At 41.2% G+C, this 18,714-nt stretch overlaps 1 protein-coding gene across 4 annotated transcripts in view; it reads left to right on the top strand.

Moving 5' to 3' along the window:
- Positions 1-5,323: 5,323 nt before the first annotated feature.
- astn1 (astrotactin 1) overlaps positions 5,324-18,714 on the top strand; it is a 180,363-nt gene continuing 166,972 nt past the window's right edge. For all 4 annotated transcript variants that reach the window (XM_042106793.1, XM_042106789.1, XM_042106781.1 and 1 more), the window contains exon 1: positions 5,324-5,884. In XM_042106793.1, the coding sequence (XP_041962727.1) occupies positions 5,596-5,884 (289 nt within the window). In that variant the 5' untranslated portion in view covers positions 5,324-5,595. The remainder of the gene's footprint in view (positions 5,885-18,714) is intronic.

The raw sequence follows: 18,714 nt of genomic DNA, 5'->3' as shown, positions 1-18,714 counted from the left end.
GGGGGGGGGGGGGGGCACCAGAGGATCAAAGTAAGGTCAGGGGGGCGTTTGCTCAAAAAAGGTTGAGAACCACTGGTGTACGGTCACTAAATGTACACATAAATGATTTTATTGTAAGGCCCCCCATGAACGAAAGTTCACAAACCTTGGCATGCATTCGGAGGGTGTCATAATGATCCTACACTTTCAATTTCGTGCAGTTTTGACCATGTCAGCCAGATATATTGTGATGAAAACACCTAATTTTTTGCTTTTTAATTTTTAACTAGGTGGCGCTATACATGAAATAAGTGGTAATGGGATGGGTTGACATGCCCCCTTAAGACCAACATACAAAAAAAAAGGTGGCCCCCATAGGCCCTACGGTTCTCGAGATATTCACAGAAAACTGTCTCCGGCCACCTACAGGCCAGTTGGTGTATAGTAACATAAATTAATTTATTGTGTGGCCCCCCATGAACGGAATTCCACGAAACTTGGCGTGCATTCAGAGAGTGTCATAATGATCCTACACTTCCAATTTCGTGCAGTTTTGACTATGTTAGGTCACAGATACCTGTGATTACAACACCTCATTTTTACTTTTTTGTGTTTAGCTAGGTGCCACTATACATGAAATGAGTGGTTATGGAATGGGTTGACATGGCCCCTTGAGATCAACATACAAAAAAAATGGTCCTCCTAAACCCTACGGTTCTCGAGATATTCACAGAAAACTGTGTCTGCCCTACCCTCCTTTCGGGGGTTCCAGTCCAGCGGGGGGGCTACAGATCAAAACGAAAAATGATGGTTCCATGCTATCCATGTGGGGTTACATGCCCACCAAGTTTTGTGTACCCCGGTCTTACAGTGTCCCAGGAATCCTTGACGGAAATTTGGACAAAAAAAAAAATCTGACTAAACCTATATGACCGCTGCTTCGCTGGTCGGCGGTCATAATAAGTCTGTATACTTTATCTATCTAGGCCTACTGTATGATTGCACTCATAAAGCACTATGATGTTGAAGCATCATAATGCATTATAAAGCTTATATCACTAATGTCATTATTGATATCAGTATTAATTGCCATTATCAAGATGTAAAAGAACCTTTACAATGCATGGTCCTACTTAAGGCTTGGAGAGTTCATGCTAAAACATAACACTTTATGAGTGCGGTCATGACTATAATGGTTATGCAGACTTACAGTATGTCAATCATCATGACACTTTACAAGTACTTTCATAGAAAGTGCTGAATTCTTGCAGAGCTAAATTGAATTCCAATGCTCCTAATCTATTTCACTGTGAGATCAGACTGATTTCAGATTGATGACTGATTGACCCAGTCTCACACCCTCTAGTGTCCATGGCAGAGTCTAGCCTTATCGTACCATCAGTATCTGTACTCTAGACCCTTGCATCAGTGATGCAATCTAGTGATTGCAAAAACAAAATGTTGGTCGGCACTCTGATGCCAGTGTTATGTCTGACAAGCAATCTGGCTTGAAGAAAAAAAACTTGCCAATGAGTTGCACATGATGTCTGTTAGTCCAAGATGTTTACAATGGGGACTGAGTCTGGTGTTGTCATGGGTGTAACTGATACTCCTAATCCGATTGGCCTTTAATTGTCATGGTCACACAATACGCGGATTTTCCTGCAACAGTTGGCCAATTGTATAACGTTTTTTTACACAACAAATACAGAAAGGATGGAGGCAGCAAAAGTAGAGAAGTCATTTCAGATGGGGCAAGAACAAGGTGAATTTGTATGCTTACCAAAACGTAGTCCTACCCTGCATTAGAGGAGCTGATCATCATACCAAGCACACTCGCTGTTTAAAGTCATACACCACGGTAAACTAAAACTAAAATGTTACAAAGGTGGCAAAAATAATATAGGGTTTTTTTTTTGGGGGGGGGGGCGGGTTACAAACTTATTCAAAATCATCCCCCCCCTCTGGTTTTTACACAAATCGCACCCTGGTAACGTGTATTGCACCTGTTGTGATTAAACTCATATACAACTTACTGTACCCATCATCAAAACCAGAAAAGGCCTTTTTCAGTGATAAAGAAGCTTGTGGCTTTGAGCTGACATTTCACATCAAAAAGACACAAGAGTCCACGACAGTGGATTGCAATGACATCATTAGAGAGAAATATTATCAATGTTTTACTGCTTAAAGGTGCTCTAAGCGATGTTACATGGTCTCTAAGCTAAAACATTTTTTGTCACATACAGCAAACATCACCTCAACATCCGCTAGCTGCCTGTGCCCTGACATTGTAAAAAAAAATGCAGTCTCTGTGGACAGTTCAGGCCCCAAACACAACTTGGTCCAGCCTGGGCCATAAAAACATAACAAACTGTTCCAGCCAATCACCGACGAGATGCACGTTTAGGAGAGTTTCCATTGCATGGCAGGGAGAGGGAGGGAGTAGCTCTCTGTTTTTTTTTTGAACATCAACAGAAGTGACGTTACCCAAGATCGCTTAGAGCACCTGGGGAATTACACTCATTTTACACCTCCCCTTGACTTAACCAATTGATTTTTACCTTTCGCCAGTTCATCCAGCCGTTCTCTAATTCTGGCGATTCCGGCATAATAATCAAGGAACGTTGCGAAAATACCATGGGCACAGCAGCACAATGATATCACACAGGACCTGAAAATAGTCCCCGTAGGCCATCCAGCAACAAGGTTGAGCTGCAGCAGATTATTACGCCGTAATTTGACTATAGTTCCATGTCAAATCAGCCTAGAAAATCACCACGTTTCATTTTCCGTTAGTCTTATTATACTTTCTAACTTGAGAAAAGTTAGAAATGGGAAAATTAGGGGAAATCTTTGTCCCTTTTAAGCGTGATGCTAGCAGGCGAGATACTAATGGTCTAATCTGATTCAATGATCTATGCTAGGCTGGAGCTAAAAGTGGTATCGTCAGACTCAGAGCATGGCTGGATGAACTGGAGAAAGGTAAAAATCAATTGTTTAACTCAAGGAGAGGTGGAAAATGGGTGTAATTCCCCAAATGGTGGAATATCCCTTTAAATAACAACAAAAAATATGTTTCCAATGCCACAAGTAGGGTCTAGGAGTAAGTTGTAAAGTCTGCACATCCAAATGTCTGACCTGGGAGCAGGACAAACAAACGACCAGATAGAAAAGAGAAAAAGACCACTTCAACCAGGGTTTTCTGCTCGGGTGATTACCCGAAACGTCACGGAAAAATAAAAATAAAAACAAGTGGGAGCAGAAAACCCTGGTTGAAGCGGTCTTTTTCTCTTTTCTAACAAGTAGGGTCTAGTTAATTACCAATATGTGAAACTGTTCATGAAAGTCACCAGTACAGCAGCACTTTAACATTAGACAAATCCAAACAATCCAGTACAGACCATCCAAGGGCACATATTTCTATATGTCAATTTAACAACACAGACAGCACCAGCTGGCAAGGAAGTTGGACAGAAAGATCTATGCGAGGTCAATCCACAGCTGCAAATTGCACTGATGTCCCCAGTCAGATATCAGACACAAGCTGCCCAACCCATGAGCCATCCACAAACTCCAACTCTTATCAGATTTTCAGATGCATCAGTCCAACTATGGGCTGCCACAGTTGTCAGATTTGACATTCAAACTCCTACAGACAGCTGGTGTTTTTATATCATTAACTGACCTATTCTGAACTTCAGTGTTGTTGCTTAGTCAAGACCATTTTTATATGAAGGATAAAGGACGGGGCTATGATAAGTCACTCTCCACCATCCTGGTAACCTGCTGTCTATCCTCTTAGCTATTTTTCCATTATAAAATAGGAAGACGGCACAAACATACCCATACTCTGCCATAATGCTTCAAGTCATCATATCACTTTTGTACAGAAAGTTTTGCATCACCCACATATTCTACCATGAGATAGGACAACCTTGGCTAAAACACTTTTGATTTGTCTCTGCCCTTCACATTGGTCAAACTTTATATCTTATGGTCATTTTAACAAGGCTTCTATCTATTGGCATGGTATGATTTTTCCACCTGTCTACTTTTATTCAGAGATTTACGATGGCAAAGTCTTCCGGATGCTGTAAACTAAACTCTTAAATGCCTTTAAAACACTGACAGCTACTCATCGTGAATTAAATGTCATCTGATGTCAGACCACAGATCAGCAGGAGACCTCTAAAGGCCTTTTCATCAGGCCATTTCGACTGGTCTCAGCTCAGCACCTACTTCTGCTCGGTGTGCTGGCTGCCAAGCTGCAGTGTGAAGGAATTTAGTCAGTAATAACTTGCTGAGAGTTGCTAAAAACGACACCAAAGAAAGTGATATGTCAAGAATGACACTGAAACTCTGGGGGTACCCATCCCCCATCAACCCCATCACCAACCACACACACACACACACACACTCACTCCTCTCTCTCTCTTCTCTTTTCAACCCCAAAGTTCAATTATGGAGTAGGTCAGGGCTGAAATGAGTCCTGTGGCCTTTCATCACACAGCCCCTTCACAGTTTACGGAGGCCTTACTTCTGGGCTGGATGGAGATCAAGATCGCACAGGGAGAGCATTCTGAGGGCGCAGACCTCTTGCTTTTTTCTCTGCGCCTGCACCTGCCACTCCCCTCCACAGATGCCCTTCCTCTTCATTTTCTCCCTCTTCTCTCAGACGAGCATGACACTGCGCTGACTGAGACACGAGCCAGCTTTTCAGAGTATGTGTGAATGTATTGTCTGTATGGGTGTCTTACTAATTGGCCACATCTTATCTGTCACATCAGCCAAGGGATATTGAAATAACTTTATATTGGTCAGTTGTATGGCCAGGCAATGTGTCAGCCATGAGTTTAATAATTGTGTCTAAAAAGCAATGCAGTGCATAGCACTTGTGTAAATATACTCTGGGAAAAATGAAGAGACCACTGCCCATGTTTTGCTGATGTGATACTACGTTTTCTGAGTGAATTCAAATGAATTAACCATCATATTCAAATTTGCAGTGGTCTCCTAATTTTTAATATCAACGTCAACTCGAATGTCACTCAACAACCGTAGCATGACATCAGAAAAATGTACAGTGGTTTCTTAATGATTTTCCAGAGCTGTAGGTCTTACAGTGTACTATAGCATGTACATAATACATACATACTTGAACATTGTTTTTAAACTCATACACGTTTAATAACTTCATATTAGTTATAATAAATAAGAGGCAACATCAAGCAGCACCACGCGTTGATATGTACTGTCCTGCGTTGTTATGTCTTGAAAAGCATTTGTAAGGGAAAAATACCAAGACAGCTGAATGGCTTAATATGGATAATTCCAATAAAGGGATCTCGTGCTGTGCCGATTTCATTTTCGTAGCAATTATCACTCTGATAAACTGCATAGCCATACAAAACAAAACCTTCAGCCATCAGACCGCACATCTGGGGATTTGAGCGGATTGAGGGCTGTTTATTTCGCTTCGCGAAGCAAACCCGGATATTTGTGCTTTGACTGCGTGTTCCCCCACGTTCCTCTTCCTCTCGCAGCCTGCATTCAACTGACTGCAGCTGCCGCGCATTGGGAAAGGGATCCGAAACCGTGGTGGAATCGGTCAAAATGGGTCCGCGTCCGTGGTTTTTTGTGACATTTATGTGGATTTTTGCGCTCAAACCCGACAATATCCACAGTCTTAACAACGAAGAGGACCAGTCGCAAGATATGGAATGCAAAATGAAGAGCGTCACGGTGTCCGCGTTGCCGTTTTTGAGAGAAAACGACCTGAGCATCATGCATAGCCCCTCGGCCTCCGAGCCGAAGCTTCTGTTCTCCGTCAGGAATGATTTTCCGGGAGACATAGTGGTTGTCGACGATCTAGAAAATACCGAGCTCCCATTCTTCGTTTTAGGTGAGTTTTGCTTTTTGAGGTTGTGTCGCCCAGTCATCATTTGATCACTTAGTATTTCATGGCGTTTATTATTTTCCTGTCGAAATAGGATGCAGGCCTACTGTTAGGTTTCGAAACAATCTGGTCCATGTTTACACTCCAGTCCATGTACATGGTATTCCTGGCCTGTCGGTAGTGTTAGTCACTGAGAAACGCATTTTTGCTAACCTTATTGTCAATAATTACGTTGTGGCCACAACTGGTGTTGCCAGATGCACCGATGTAAACAGAATCGTAGACATTCGCTATGTACAATTTGTACAATTCCGCTACTCAAATGACGAGTCGCTGACGTTATAACATCACAAACAGGCCGCACTCATGAAGACTTTGGACTAGTTGAGCAGTGAACTATTAAGTCGGTTAACACGAATTCATCGCGCTTTGGTTGTGTTGTAGGCCAAACCCTTCCCAGTTGAACACGTTCACAATTATGACACTGTGCTATTGTATCCCAGACTGCGCTCCGATCATGCAGTTATCCCTCTTTATTGTTATTTTTAGATCTAAAGTTAAAATAAAACTATGTTTGCTTTGTATGACAGTATGTTGGGAAACATGCGTTGTTTGTGAAGTATGTGTCAATGTACAGAAATCAGAAAGTTTTCATGTGTGCCTCCTGTATTTATATTACTTTGCAACTTTGTTTTTTTTTTACAACAAAAGTTCAAGACATTTGAGCATACAGGGCTACTTAACACATGAAACACACATGAAAAGCATTGTTTAGTTTTAGGCTAACGTGTACTTTTAATATGGTAGCTCCTAAGAAAGTTCACCTTCAGCTGCGAGGAGACTGGCGTTCATGAACTTGGCGCACAGTGGTGTGTGGACGATTCTGGCTGCTGTCCATGGTGCTGATGTATTTGAGCGGCTGTTTGTTTGCGTCTGAGCAGCAAACCCAGGTATAAAGGACCTTAAAAGTCCTCAGAAAGTCCTTTTGTGCAACTCTTTGTAAAGCAGTCAATAGTGACAGCAGATGTGTCATATGGTGGGATTGTGGTGAAAACAGTTAAAGAGAGCAATAAAGTGGATGACAAATTCATTGGACCTAACTGTTTTGCTTGCCAGTGTCATGGCCGTGACAGGGATGACATGTTGACCCACACTTTATGAAACTGTCAGAGAAAGTATAAGATAGCAAACAACAAATGGCATAAAGTTATTGCTCTTTGGATAGGAAGTGGAAGACAAGGTGAATTCAGTGATTCAGTGAAAAAAAAAGCCCATAGGATGTCTGTAACATTTGGTTTTGAAGAAGAAGTCAGAATTTGTTGCTGTCACATTGTATTGTATGGAGTGGATAGGTTACCAACATTAGCATTTAGAAGATTTTCTGCTCTTTTAATGGTGCACATTGTAGAGTTGGAAGTCTTAAGACAATTGTCTTGCATTTAAGTGGTGCTTACTTATCATTTTAATTATTTTAATCGAATATCAACTATAGTTCAGAACTGAGTAAACCAAAGTTATATTCCACATACTGTACACTACAGAGTATGTGTGTGGCTTCATTGAGTTCTCCTTTTAGAGTCAATTACCATTATACCCCTAAGCGATGCTTGTGCAATTAATTGTTTTGAATCAACTTCAAACACAGTAGCGAAGGACATTTAGAGACAGATTTCTTATAAAAGAAACACATGGGAAATAGTGTTTACCACTATTTGTATTTTGTTGGTTGGCTGTCGAAGGAAACTTTTTAATAGCATAACTCAAGAGGATTGAGCTCATTTGTGGAGTCCTCTGTATGTATGTATTAAAAACTCTCTGAAATTTGGGATTCAGGAGGACTTCCATTATGTATGCGTAACATCCTCTCGAGTAAACAAAAAAAATCCTATCAGTATTGCATATCTAATCAGAGCACAAGTTTGTAGCATTAACAGTGAATCTGTGGTTTCCTGCTGACACTGTTTCAGTGACACTGCAGAGAACATATGGAGCAAAGCATGTGTGCACCTCTGAGATATATATTACACTGAGTGCTATCAAATGGCCTTTAGATGAAGCCATCAGCGAGGCATTGACAAGCAGAGAACCTGTGATAAGCTAGCAGACAACTATTTTGTCAAGATGTGGGATGCAAACTTTTCAGGCATTTGGCTAAAACAAGGTGTTCTCAGGTTATAACTTTTTCTTTTCTTCTGAACGTGATCACATCAGTGGCAGGCAATCAATTTTCAGTTTCATCATCAAGGATACTGTAAAAACTTAAATAATTGAATAGTGCGTACAAAATAATCTCCACAATGTGGAAAAACATACATGAGAACTGACATTAACAATAGACAGACATACAAACTACATTAAAACAATAGACAGATATACAAACTACATTAACAAGAGACATATATACAAATTACATAGGTATACAAACTACCTACAGTATGTTGGCGATCTAAAACACATGGTCACTGGCAAATAGCTACATAAATGTAGGGGTTTGTCCAGTCCACATTGGGGGTGGTATTTTTTTTATCAAATGTCGGTTGCCTGGCGCAAAAAAGCAGTTCTTATGTTTCTTCAGTCATGGGTGTGTTTTAAGCGTAAAATCCTTTAAATCAATGAGAGTGACATCTGTCATTCCCTTTAAAGAAGCCCTATGCAACAATTTTAGCAAAAATTACCTTAATTATTCAGGTTGAGAGTCATTCTGATTTTTGGGTCGTTTGGTGGGTGCTTCGTCTCCCCCTAGTGCTTCTCCATGGAAAAACCGAATATGCAACTTTCTGGTCCCGCCCCGAACAAATCCGGATGTGACTTAGCGGAAGTATCCAATCACATCTCGAAAATGTAGTCAGATTGTAGTTTGACTGCAAAACGGACTCCGACTTGGCTTTGTTGCTGTTGAAATTGTAAGTAGCCTACCCTTGGGTGAACATCGTTTTTGTAATGTGGTTTGATAGTCTCTTGAACAATGTGTTTGCTCGACCGTTTTATTGTGAGCCCTGTATGTGTTTAGCTTGGTTTCTTGATGGCTAGCTCCCTAGCTAGTGGGGGTTTAGCGTAGCAGTCACTTGCTACTGAAGCTGCAGGGGGAGCTATGTCGTGAAAAATGCAAGCCGAAAGGCAAAAACCCAGAAACAGCGAAGGAATAACCAGACCTGCATAGGGCTTCTTTAACAGCAAGCAGCGCGACTTCAAACAGTGCATCGGTATTTTGATGGTCACCGGCGCATTTGAAGAAATCTGTTTGCACATGAGACCATATGGAACAGGTATTCAACTAAACCATGAACAACTAAAACCTAGCAGAGTATAGGCTACATGCATCTGCACTCGTCTATTGAACTCATAGGCAAAGTGAAACTAACTTCACCTTGGTGTCATAGTCAACGACAAAACATTTATACACTGTTAATTACTTTCACTATTGACTGACAGTGGTTTACCATCGAAAACATAGCCTGATAAAAGCAACACTTACCCCAATAATGTTCGAATGACTGAATAAAAAACCTAAGGACATTTATCCTGCAGAGGAGTTGCTGCTTACATCTCGTGACGGTGCTTCTTCCGCTGTGCACCTTTCGCTATAGACCAGGTGCGTCTTCAGCTATGCACCTTTCGCTATAGACCAGGTTTTTCTTGGTCAGTGGCGTAATGCTTTTTAGATGGTGTAAGATAGCGATTTTTAGATAATGCGCTAGATCACACCTTAGGTTGTTAATTGCCACAACCCTGGGCGCATTGTTTAATAAAAGAGAAGCACATGGCGAAAAATCCGAGTGTAAGATAGGAATCCTATGACTGTGATGTTTGCCTGTGTTAATGGCAGCTTTGTGGAATACCTGATCAGGCTGTGTCCTCCATCTCATGGAGTTCACTTTAAGTTTTTGTGGTTCCAGAAATGCCATCATAAAGTTACACTGCACTTAAGTCTATAAGCAATCTATATTTCATGTTAATTGACTATACATCAAACAACTCAGATTAAATAACTCAGAACTGGTCTAATGATTCAGAAATGGAAGTGCAGCAGCAGTACTCATTTCAAGACATTGTTTCTAGAGGATGGGACCTGCAAGATAGCCAAATTGATTGGCAATATAGAATTCCCTAATGCTAAAAAGATGCTCCTCAGTGTTTAATATTCTGTACACTTCCCAGACACTGAACTTGCATTGGAACTGGTTTAGAGACACTTGTTTTTATAACACTGTCAGTAGTGGCAGTAAAAGTAGTTTGTTTTTATCAACATTGATCCTTGTTTTTATCAACATTGGTCCTGTATAGTCGTTTTTACACATGGTTGTTAAGTATCTGTGTGTGCAACAGAGGTTTATTCCCTTAGAGCTGGCACACATCTAGCCTACAGTCAGATGACCGACCATGTCGGATAGGTCGATGAGCATCAGCGTCCCAAACTGGGGTGGTGTGCACAGCACTGCCCACACCATCCAACCTCTAGCTTGTTTGTTTCAATTCAACACGTTGATACAGCGTTACAGCCATTGGTAAAAGGGTTGCTCTGATTGGCTGTTTAACATGCATACCTGTTGCTAAGACACAGTACAGTTAGTCATCAGGGGCCGTATTCACAAAGAATTTTAAAGGTAAACGATGCAGTATTGGCAATTTCCTTACTGTTTTCTCGGTGTTTGCTTCTTTTTCGCTGGCTCTGTCATGACGAATGTCTGAGAAACTCCATCCCTACCTTTTCTAGCCGGTGCCTGGCGTGTATGTGTATTTAAATGCAGTAAAGTAATTCGTTACACTCATTATACTTCCTGACACTCAGGCCGCCGGCCCACAGTTGCAAGGGTGGTTTTTCCGCTCACAGGCGCTAGGGGGAAGCGACACGGCCACCATTCAACCCGAAAAAAGTCATATAACCATTCCAATGACTCTGAAGCTGTTAAATGAAGGTAAATTAAGCTAAACACTTGCATATTAAGCTAAAAAACCTGCATAGTGTGCCTTTAAGGCTAAAAGTAGCTCCTAACTGGCGAATTTAGGAGCAACTTATAGGACTCCTAATTTTTTTCACTAAAAGTAATTCACAAAGCATTTTAGGCCTAAAAGTAGCACCTAAGTCTGGGACAGCTTAAAGTCGAGAGGGTAGGCATAAAAGGGATGCAACAACCAAAACTACTCATTGTCAACATGTAAATTAAATGTAACGTTTCATTGTGAATCAAATTAAAATGTTCTCCTCTTTGCAAACGTAGGCATAGGCTATGGTGACAGGTTAATTTAATAATGTTGCAAAGATACTGCATCAATCCGCATGTTTCATTAGCCTACTAGGCTATTTGTTTTGCCTTACTCTTTATTCATTTAGGCTAGGCCTTTTTATTCAGTTCAGTTTATTCATCATCTTCCGTCCTTCGCACTACTTGTGTAGCGCACGCATTCTCAGACCTGTCACCTGTCACTCATCACCGTAAGGGAGGTGTTTGGAATCATTTCCGCGTTACAATCATCAGCCAATCAAGGTGGTCACTTCAGTCAAGCTTATGCATGAGTAATGACGTCATCCATAGCAACGAAGACTCACTCTTAGTTTAGGAGTTGTCATTTTTCCTTACTAAGAGTAGGTCTGAAAGTCTTTGTGAATAACTTTTAGGAGAAAACTCCTAGCTAAAATCTTTTAGTGCGATTTAGGTGTACTCCTAGTGGTAAGATAAAAGGCTTTGTGAATACTGCCCCAGATATTCTTATAAGGAGATACAGTACAATGTGCAGATTGCAATCCTAGTAGATATCGTATTGCATCTGAATACCTGAATCTACAACATACAGTAGTTTCTCCCTTTTTTCTTCTCCGCCTCATTCTTTCTTTCTTTCTTTCTTCCACAACCAAAAGAACCAGGACTAACTAACATTATTAATAAGCATATTTTTGATTAGAAGTAGATACTTCTACACTATACTCTGCTTTTGTCCAGTTCAGTGCTCTGTATCTGGTGCCGTATTCCATATTATTTCATGTGGATGGGATATATGTCACATGGGTGGATGGGATATACTGTATGTGTTACATGTGTTATATGTGGTGTTGTGCTATGGAACATATCTATCTATCTATCTATCTATCTATCTATCTATCTATCTATCTATCTATCTATCTATCTATCTATCTATCTATCTATCTATCCATCCATCCATCCATCCATCTTCAGACACCTCTGCAGGCAAAACAGGTCTTTATGGCTGTAATATAACGACTCCATATGATTCAACTGCATACAGCAAGAAGAGAAGCCTCCCACTACAAGAAACAATAATACACTTTTATCTAGCTGACAGGCTCTCCAGTAGTTGCGTCTGCTGTTGCATAGGGGTTGCGTCTGCTGTTGCATAGGGGATGATTTCTGTGCACAGTTACCATTTTTTCCATGATTTTCTAAAGGTCACATAGAAGTGCAGTTTGTTGGCTGATGTGTGGGTACTTCAAGGCAGAGCTGATGAGTGTTTGTGTGTGTGTGTGTGTGTGTGTGTGGTAGTAACAATGCAGACTTAAATCAAGCTGTGCGAGGCTACCAGACCATAGATAGTATATGATGTTAGACCCATTCTAGACATATTCAGGTGCTGATGAAACACGCAGATGTAATGTAATGGTGTATAGTAGTTCTGAAGTTCTGAACTGCTCCTCTCCTGCCTCTTGTAAAGCTATATCCTGTCTAGGATAGGCTCAGCAGCAAGAGCTTTCTATTATCCAGATGACGCTCTTTTAATTGGATGAAAATGACTGTTTTATGTTATATAGAAGTGCTGGTTGCTGGTGTTGTTTTCATAGGCATGGGACTGGAGCCCATGTGACAAGCTATTATCATAGCCAAGCTGATATTCAGCATAATAGATTTCCCCGTACATTATGCATTTAAATGATAATGCCGTAGTAAGGAATTTCTCTTTAATAAATCATTTTTTAATAAATGATAGAACCATTATGGAAAGTTTAAGACCATTGGGCACTAGTTTTGTTCCACTCTTTTACTGTGAGCCTTACCAGAATGCCCTCTGTGTGTGTGTGTGTGTGTGTGTGTGTGTGTGTGTGCGTATGTGTGTGTGTGTGTGTGTGTGTGTGTGCGTATGTGTGTGTGTGTGTGTGTGTGTGTGTGTGTGTGTGTGCGTATGTGTGTGTGTGTGTGTGTGTGTGTGTGTGTGTGTCAGGTAGTTTCTATTGAAGCACAGTGATACTGTGTGGTAGTGAAAGGTTTCCATGGCAACAGGGACTAGTGCTTAGACACTGCTTTGAACAGAGAGGACGTTACACTTTCTGCTCAGAAGAGGAATTGCAATATAACCCAAGAATCGGTTCCTCTGGACAGAACATAATGCAAACTGTATATTCTCTATAACTTCTTAGATCCTGCAGAGATAAAGTCAGTAAAGACTATCTCCCAAATTATTCTATTTGCACACAATCTGATATACTATGTTCATGCATTGAAAATAGATTTACTGAAGTATAGCTGTTTCTGTTCAACTGAATCTGAATGTGAAATGGACATTTTGCACTCCATCTTGTCTCTAGTTGATTGGAATTTTCCTGTATGTAATTGATATGCAGCCAGTAAGCATTAACTTTTATTATAACATGCAAAACTAATCGAAGCTAATAATGTCAAAAAGAGTATATAGCATGAAGTGGCTTTGCAATGTTGTTCTTTTGATGTTCATGCATGTGGCTTGAAATAATTCACCTTTTATATGACAAGCAAATGAGCAAAGAGCTGCAGTCTAATGTTGCATGGAAACGTTTGCTTAGGGTGTGCCAGATTTTTTACTGTCGGGCCATGGCAGGAATGTCAACGACCCTGAAAAGTATTCATAGAGGAAGCTGAAATCTCAATGCAGACTCATGTGCTCTAGACAAAAGCAAATACCGAGCAGGGCACACAGTAGCAGCATTCATCTGAGCTTCTGTCGAGAAGCCCCTGTCTATTAACAGTCACCTTGACTAATATATGGCGTTTCACGTTCTGCTACCTGTGGAGAGGCCTCTGTGCAAACAGAGGGGAAGAATGTGTCACAGCCTATCACTGTCAGAGAGAAAAGGAGATGTTATGACCTTTGAGTAGTCTTCAGTTTTGTATCCGATCCTGGCAAGGATTGGAGTAGTAGCTTAGCGGGGTACTGAAGGACTTTACCAAAACAAACAATAAAGTAAGATCTAAATGGAAGCTTTGGATGTTACTTTATTGAAAACATGAACATGAATATTTTGAATTGAGGTTCAGAAATGGTGCACATACAATATAGAAAGCATATTCAGCTACAGAATTCATTCCAGGTCAGCTGAAGGGTTCTCTAGGAACAATTGAGAATTCTGTGCCTGCACAGTTGAGGACAAAAGCAGAACATAAATGCCCAGTGATTCTATAGACTACTAATGCTACCATTATATATACATCACTCCCATCTGATGACAGCCAACAAGCAGTTACAAGATTTGCTGTCATCTAAACAAAAATTACTCTTATGAGTGAGTTATTATGAATACACCATTCTGTATAACAATGGTATGCATTCCAATTAGGAGTTACATTTACCCATCTACCGTATATTTCTGAGAAGGACAACTCGTCTTCAGTAGTCATTTCCTTGTTTGACTTATTTCTGACAGACTCACATTTCTGGTTGGTCTCTGGTTGGTATCAAACAACGATGAGTCCATGTATCGGGAGGAAGTAATGCGGCAGTGTCATGGTGTGGAGCTAAACACACTAAAAATTGTAAAGATACATTTTAGAATGTAGAAAGAAACCCTCCACTTTGCCTCCACTATAAATACATGGTGCCACTGACAGGACAACAGAGACTTTCAAATTCCTGAGCACCATTATTCAGATCTACTGCAGTTATGAAGAAGGCCCAGCAGCACATATTATGTCCTCTGTCACCTCAAGGCATTTAGGTTGCCTGAAACACTGTTGTACACTACCATGCCATAGTCTATCATTACACCCTCCATCTTCACTCTAATGGACACTTTCATAGCTTCTTTCCTCAGTCCACCTGTTGACGGATATTGTTCTCTTTCATCAAGTGGTACAGATGATCTTGACCTGGAAAATGTGAGTGGACAGTGTGAATGATTTGTCTTGTGCTCAGCTGGTCATCTTTGTATGTCCCCGTTTTCAGTCATTTTCCTTGGCCTTTGTGTACAGTACATGGCCCAGGCCTCAGACAGTGTGATATCAATACAGCGTGACTATACACAATCAAGGTTATGGTTAATTATCCTTTGTTATGTGAATAGCTCATGGAAGAGCATATTATTATAGGGCACAAGACACAGTCCACTGTCAGTAAGGCAGTGAGTTGTCATACTGATGCAGTGATGTGTATTTACCTCTGTGTGACTGACTATTCAGATTGGAGTTTGGCAAAGTTATAGAGTTTGGAGTCAGCAGAATTGTTGTAAATCTGTCCCTTAGACAGAAAGAGTTGATGGCATAAAAATAGAGAGAGAGAGGGAAAGAGAGAGAAAGAGAGAGAGAGAGAGAGAGAGAGAGAGAGAGAGAGAGAAAGAGTGAATTTGTGTGGCATTCAACAGGAAAACTTTTGAGTGACACCTTGCTAGGGTGCATTGGGAGTGACCCTATTTAATGCCATAGCCGAGACTGTGCTGCCCTCTCTATCACTTTTCAGAGGATCACTCATTTCTTTCTCTGTCTCTCTTCCCCCTCACTCACTCCCTATCTCTTCCACTCACTCCCTCTCTCTGTCTCTCTTTCTTTAGTTTTCTGTCTCGGGCTGAAATGTGCTCATTTAAGACCTCTCCTGACCGCTCGGCTCATCCCCCTGCCTCGCTGATCCTGCAGTCCCTCTAAAGGACATAGGTCTATCTTTTACACACTCCCCATTTTCCTCTACCCCCACCCCCCAACCCCCCCCCCCCCCCACCACACACACACACACACACGCACACACACACACACACACACACACACACACACACACACACACGTACACACACACACACACACACGCACACACACACACGCACACACACACACACACACACACACACACACACATAAACACACACACACACGCACACACACACTCACTCACCTTTTCCATTTCCATCTCCGTCCACTTAAGCCACTTCGAAGGCTGACAAAAGAAATGTTCTATGTGGGATTCACATTTTTCTGCCACCCGCTGCAGTGCCGCTCATTGGGAAAGGGGAGGTGGGGGGGGGGGGGGGGGGGGTAATGAGCTAATGCCACGAGGGCACTTGTCTGGCTGTGCTGGGGACCATGATAGCTGTGAGAGTGTCTGCAAGCTCACCACACTACATCTACTCAGGTGTGGCCCCTTGAAAAACAAAACAAAAAACCTAAAAACACGTATGTAATGGAGGTATTTGTATGGCTCTGTTTATTAGCGTGTGACATAGCAGTATATAATGACTTTAGAAGAATCACTTTTTTGTCTTTTGAATACAAATCAAAGGTCATGTATTGATTGTTAACAGCACACTCAAACTGTTAGGTTTGTGGGTCTTTACTTACATCAATCTAACTGGGTGGTACATTTCCGTTGGCAGAATTTTGTGCTCAACAGTTTTCCTCTTATCCTTTCCAATCAAAATCCCAAGACACGTTTTTCAAATGAAATGGCAAGATAAGTTATTGAAGGAATCCAATGGCATTTAATGAAGGTGCCGGCTAGTATCCAGGTTTTTCTGCATAATTGGAAGGTTACCATGAACAACCATGCATTAGTATACTGCATCACACTGGCAGTGGGTGGAATACATTTTAAAAGTCGATCTGGGGAGCATCAGACGAAATGTACAGAAAGACCTTTTTATTTAATGGAGCAGAACATATTGATTCATATGCAACGTGGCCTATTGACATAGTTGGTTGTTGTTGCCCTTTTCTGTCCATTACCCTTATGCTATCTGCTTCGTATAGATGATATAGAAATACCCTATCATCATGTCATAAAATGTAAATGATCATTGAGTCAGACTTAAATGTCTATAAATGTGGGCTGCTTGCATATTTTATGCAACCATCTGTAATCATTTGTTCCTGCCAGTAACAGGTTCAGCTTCACATCTCACAAAGGATGGAGAAATGTAAAGCGAAACAGTTTAAATGGAAGTGATCCGGTGTATCTATAAAACATTTGAATGGTGAAAGCAAACAATTAAAAAACATTTGTAGAATAATGCAATTCCACTCTCGTGTGCAGTGTGCATCTCTAATCAGCTCAGTTAAAATTAATCTTGCTAGAGTACCAACAGCAACTCTGATATCGTTTATTGAAAAAAAACATGTGTTAGTTTGCATAATCTTTTTAAAGAGAATGCATTAAATGGAAAGAGCAGAATTCTCCAATGTGGTGTGAAGAACAAAGGGGACCTCCTATTTTGATTTGTATTGATGTTTGTGTGTAAATGATAGCAGTTAGGTCACTCTGCCTGTTATTTTGCCCATCAAAGGAGGTTGTTCTCTCAGAGGGAAATTTCCCGAGAAACGTGCTGAAGCCCCCAACAGCCGTCTCTCATTAGTGTCCTTTCCGCCTCGGCTGAACTCTATGTGCCGTCTCTTCTTCTCTTCTCTCTGCTCCTGCATGCACGGATACCAGACTCGATCTCGCAGCGGGAGTGTGATATGGATCCGTTTGGTCCCACGGCGAACCGTCGTCGTTGCGCACCAGGCTTCCTCTCTGCCCTGTGCCTGCACCTTATGTCGATGACTCAGTTAACATATTCCCCATGAGCTTGTGCTGGAGGTGTGCTTGCTGGTGTCACCTTGACCATCAACCTTCAGTGCTTTTCTACATCCAGCAGAGACACCCAACGATTTCAAACAGTATGTGGGATGTTGTATAAATGCAGGAATCACACCTCCCCTCATGTAGCCGTAGGGTGTCAATGTCTAAATGTATTTGTTTTTTAAAAGGTAGAATATTGTCCATTCAAAGATCTTTCATCTGCACTACACATTGGTTGTTGTACCTTCCTTTACATTAGGCACTTGACAGAGACTTTTTATTCAAATTGACTTTTTAACTAATGTGCAATTGAAGCACATGGTTAATAGAGGAAAACCTCTAAACAAAATACATTCGCCTAACACTAGATAATGTTGTACGACTTCTTACAGTAGAGGGCTCACACACATACACACCACTGCACACACACATACACAACCACACACACACACACACACACACACACAGTCCAGTGAGATGCTGAACTAGTCTGTCAGATGCCTTCCCCACTAATTGTCCTAGAAAGGCCTCAGCTCTAAGTGATTGTGACCTGACATTTGGCCCTCGTTGCTTAAGGTAGAGGTAATAGCAGAAAGAAGCTTTTAGATACTTTAGATGGTTCCTGTGCAAAGCAGACAATTACTTGTTGAAACTGCATATTTTTCAGAGAGCTGATGAGAAAAAAAACTCTTTGTTGCCTAAAGGACATGTCACATCTGTAGTATGGTTAGCCTTCCTTTGATCTTCTCCTGTTCACGGTGTTATTTGAGAAGCCATGAATACATCATGTCTATCCTGCACCTTTTCGTCTGAAACAGCAGGTAACAGAAAAATTGCATGCGTCCTGAGCTTGTAGGAATTTGATGGCTTAAGAGTTTTCCGGGAATACTTGCACATACATATTTAACATGAGAACCACTGTGGTGGGTTTCTCCATTCTGGACCTGGCTTTTATGTTGTTGCTTTATGCAATGCAACGTTTTGAAGAAAGGGCATGTTATCCTTGAATGAATGAGACTGTATGACATGGACAGTGGACATGGACATGGATGTATGGATGTATGGACAGTGCAGACATGCGCGTCGTCTTGGAAACA

Source organism: Alosa sapidissima, chromosome 1, assembly GCF_018492685.1.
Source record: "Alosa sapidissima isolate fAloSap1 chromosome 1, fAloSap1.pri, whole genome shotgun sequence".
NCBI classification, from domain to species: Eukaryota; Metazoa; Chordata; class Actinopteri; order Clupeiformes; family Clupeidae; genus Alosa; species Alosa sapidissima.
The sequence above is the reverse complement of the archived record's forward strand: the minus strand, read 5'-3'. Positions and strand labels throughout refer to the sequence as shown.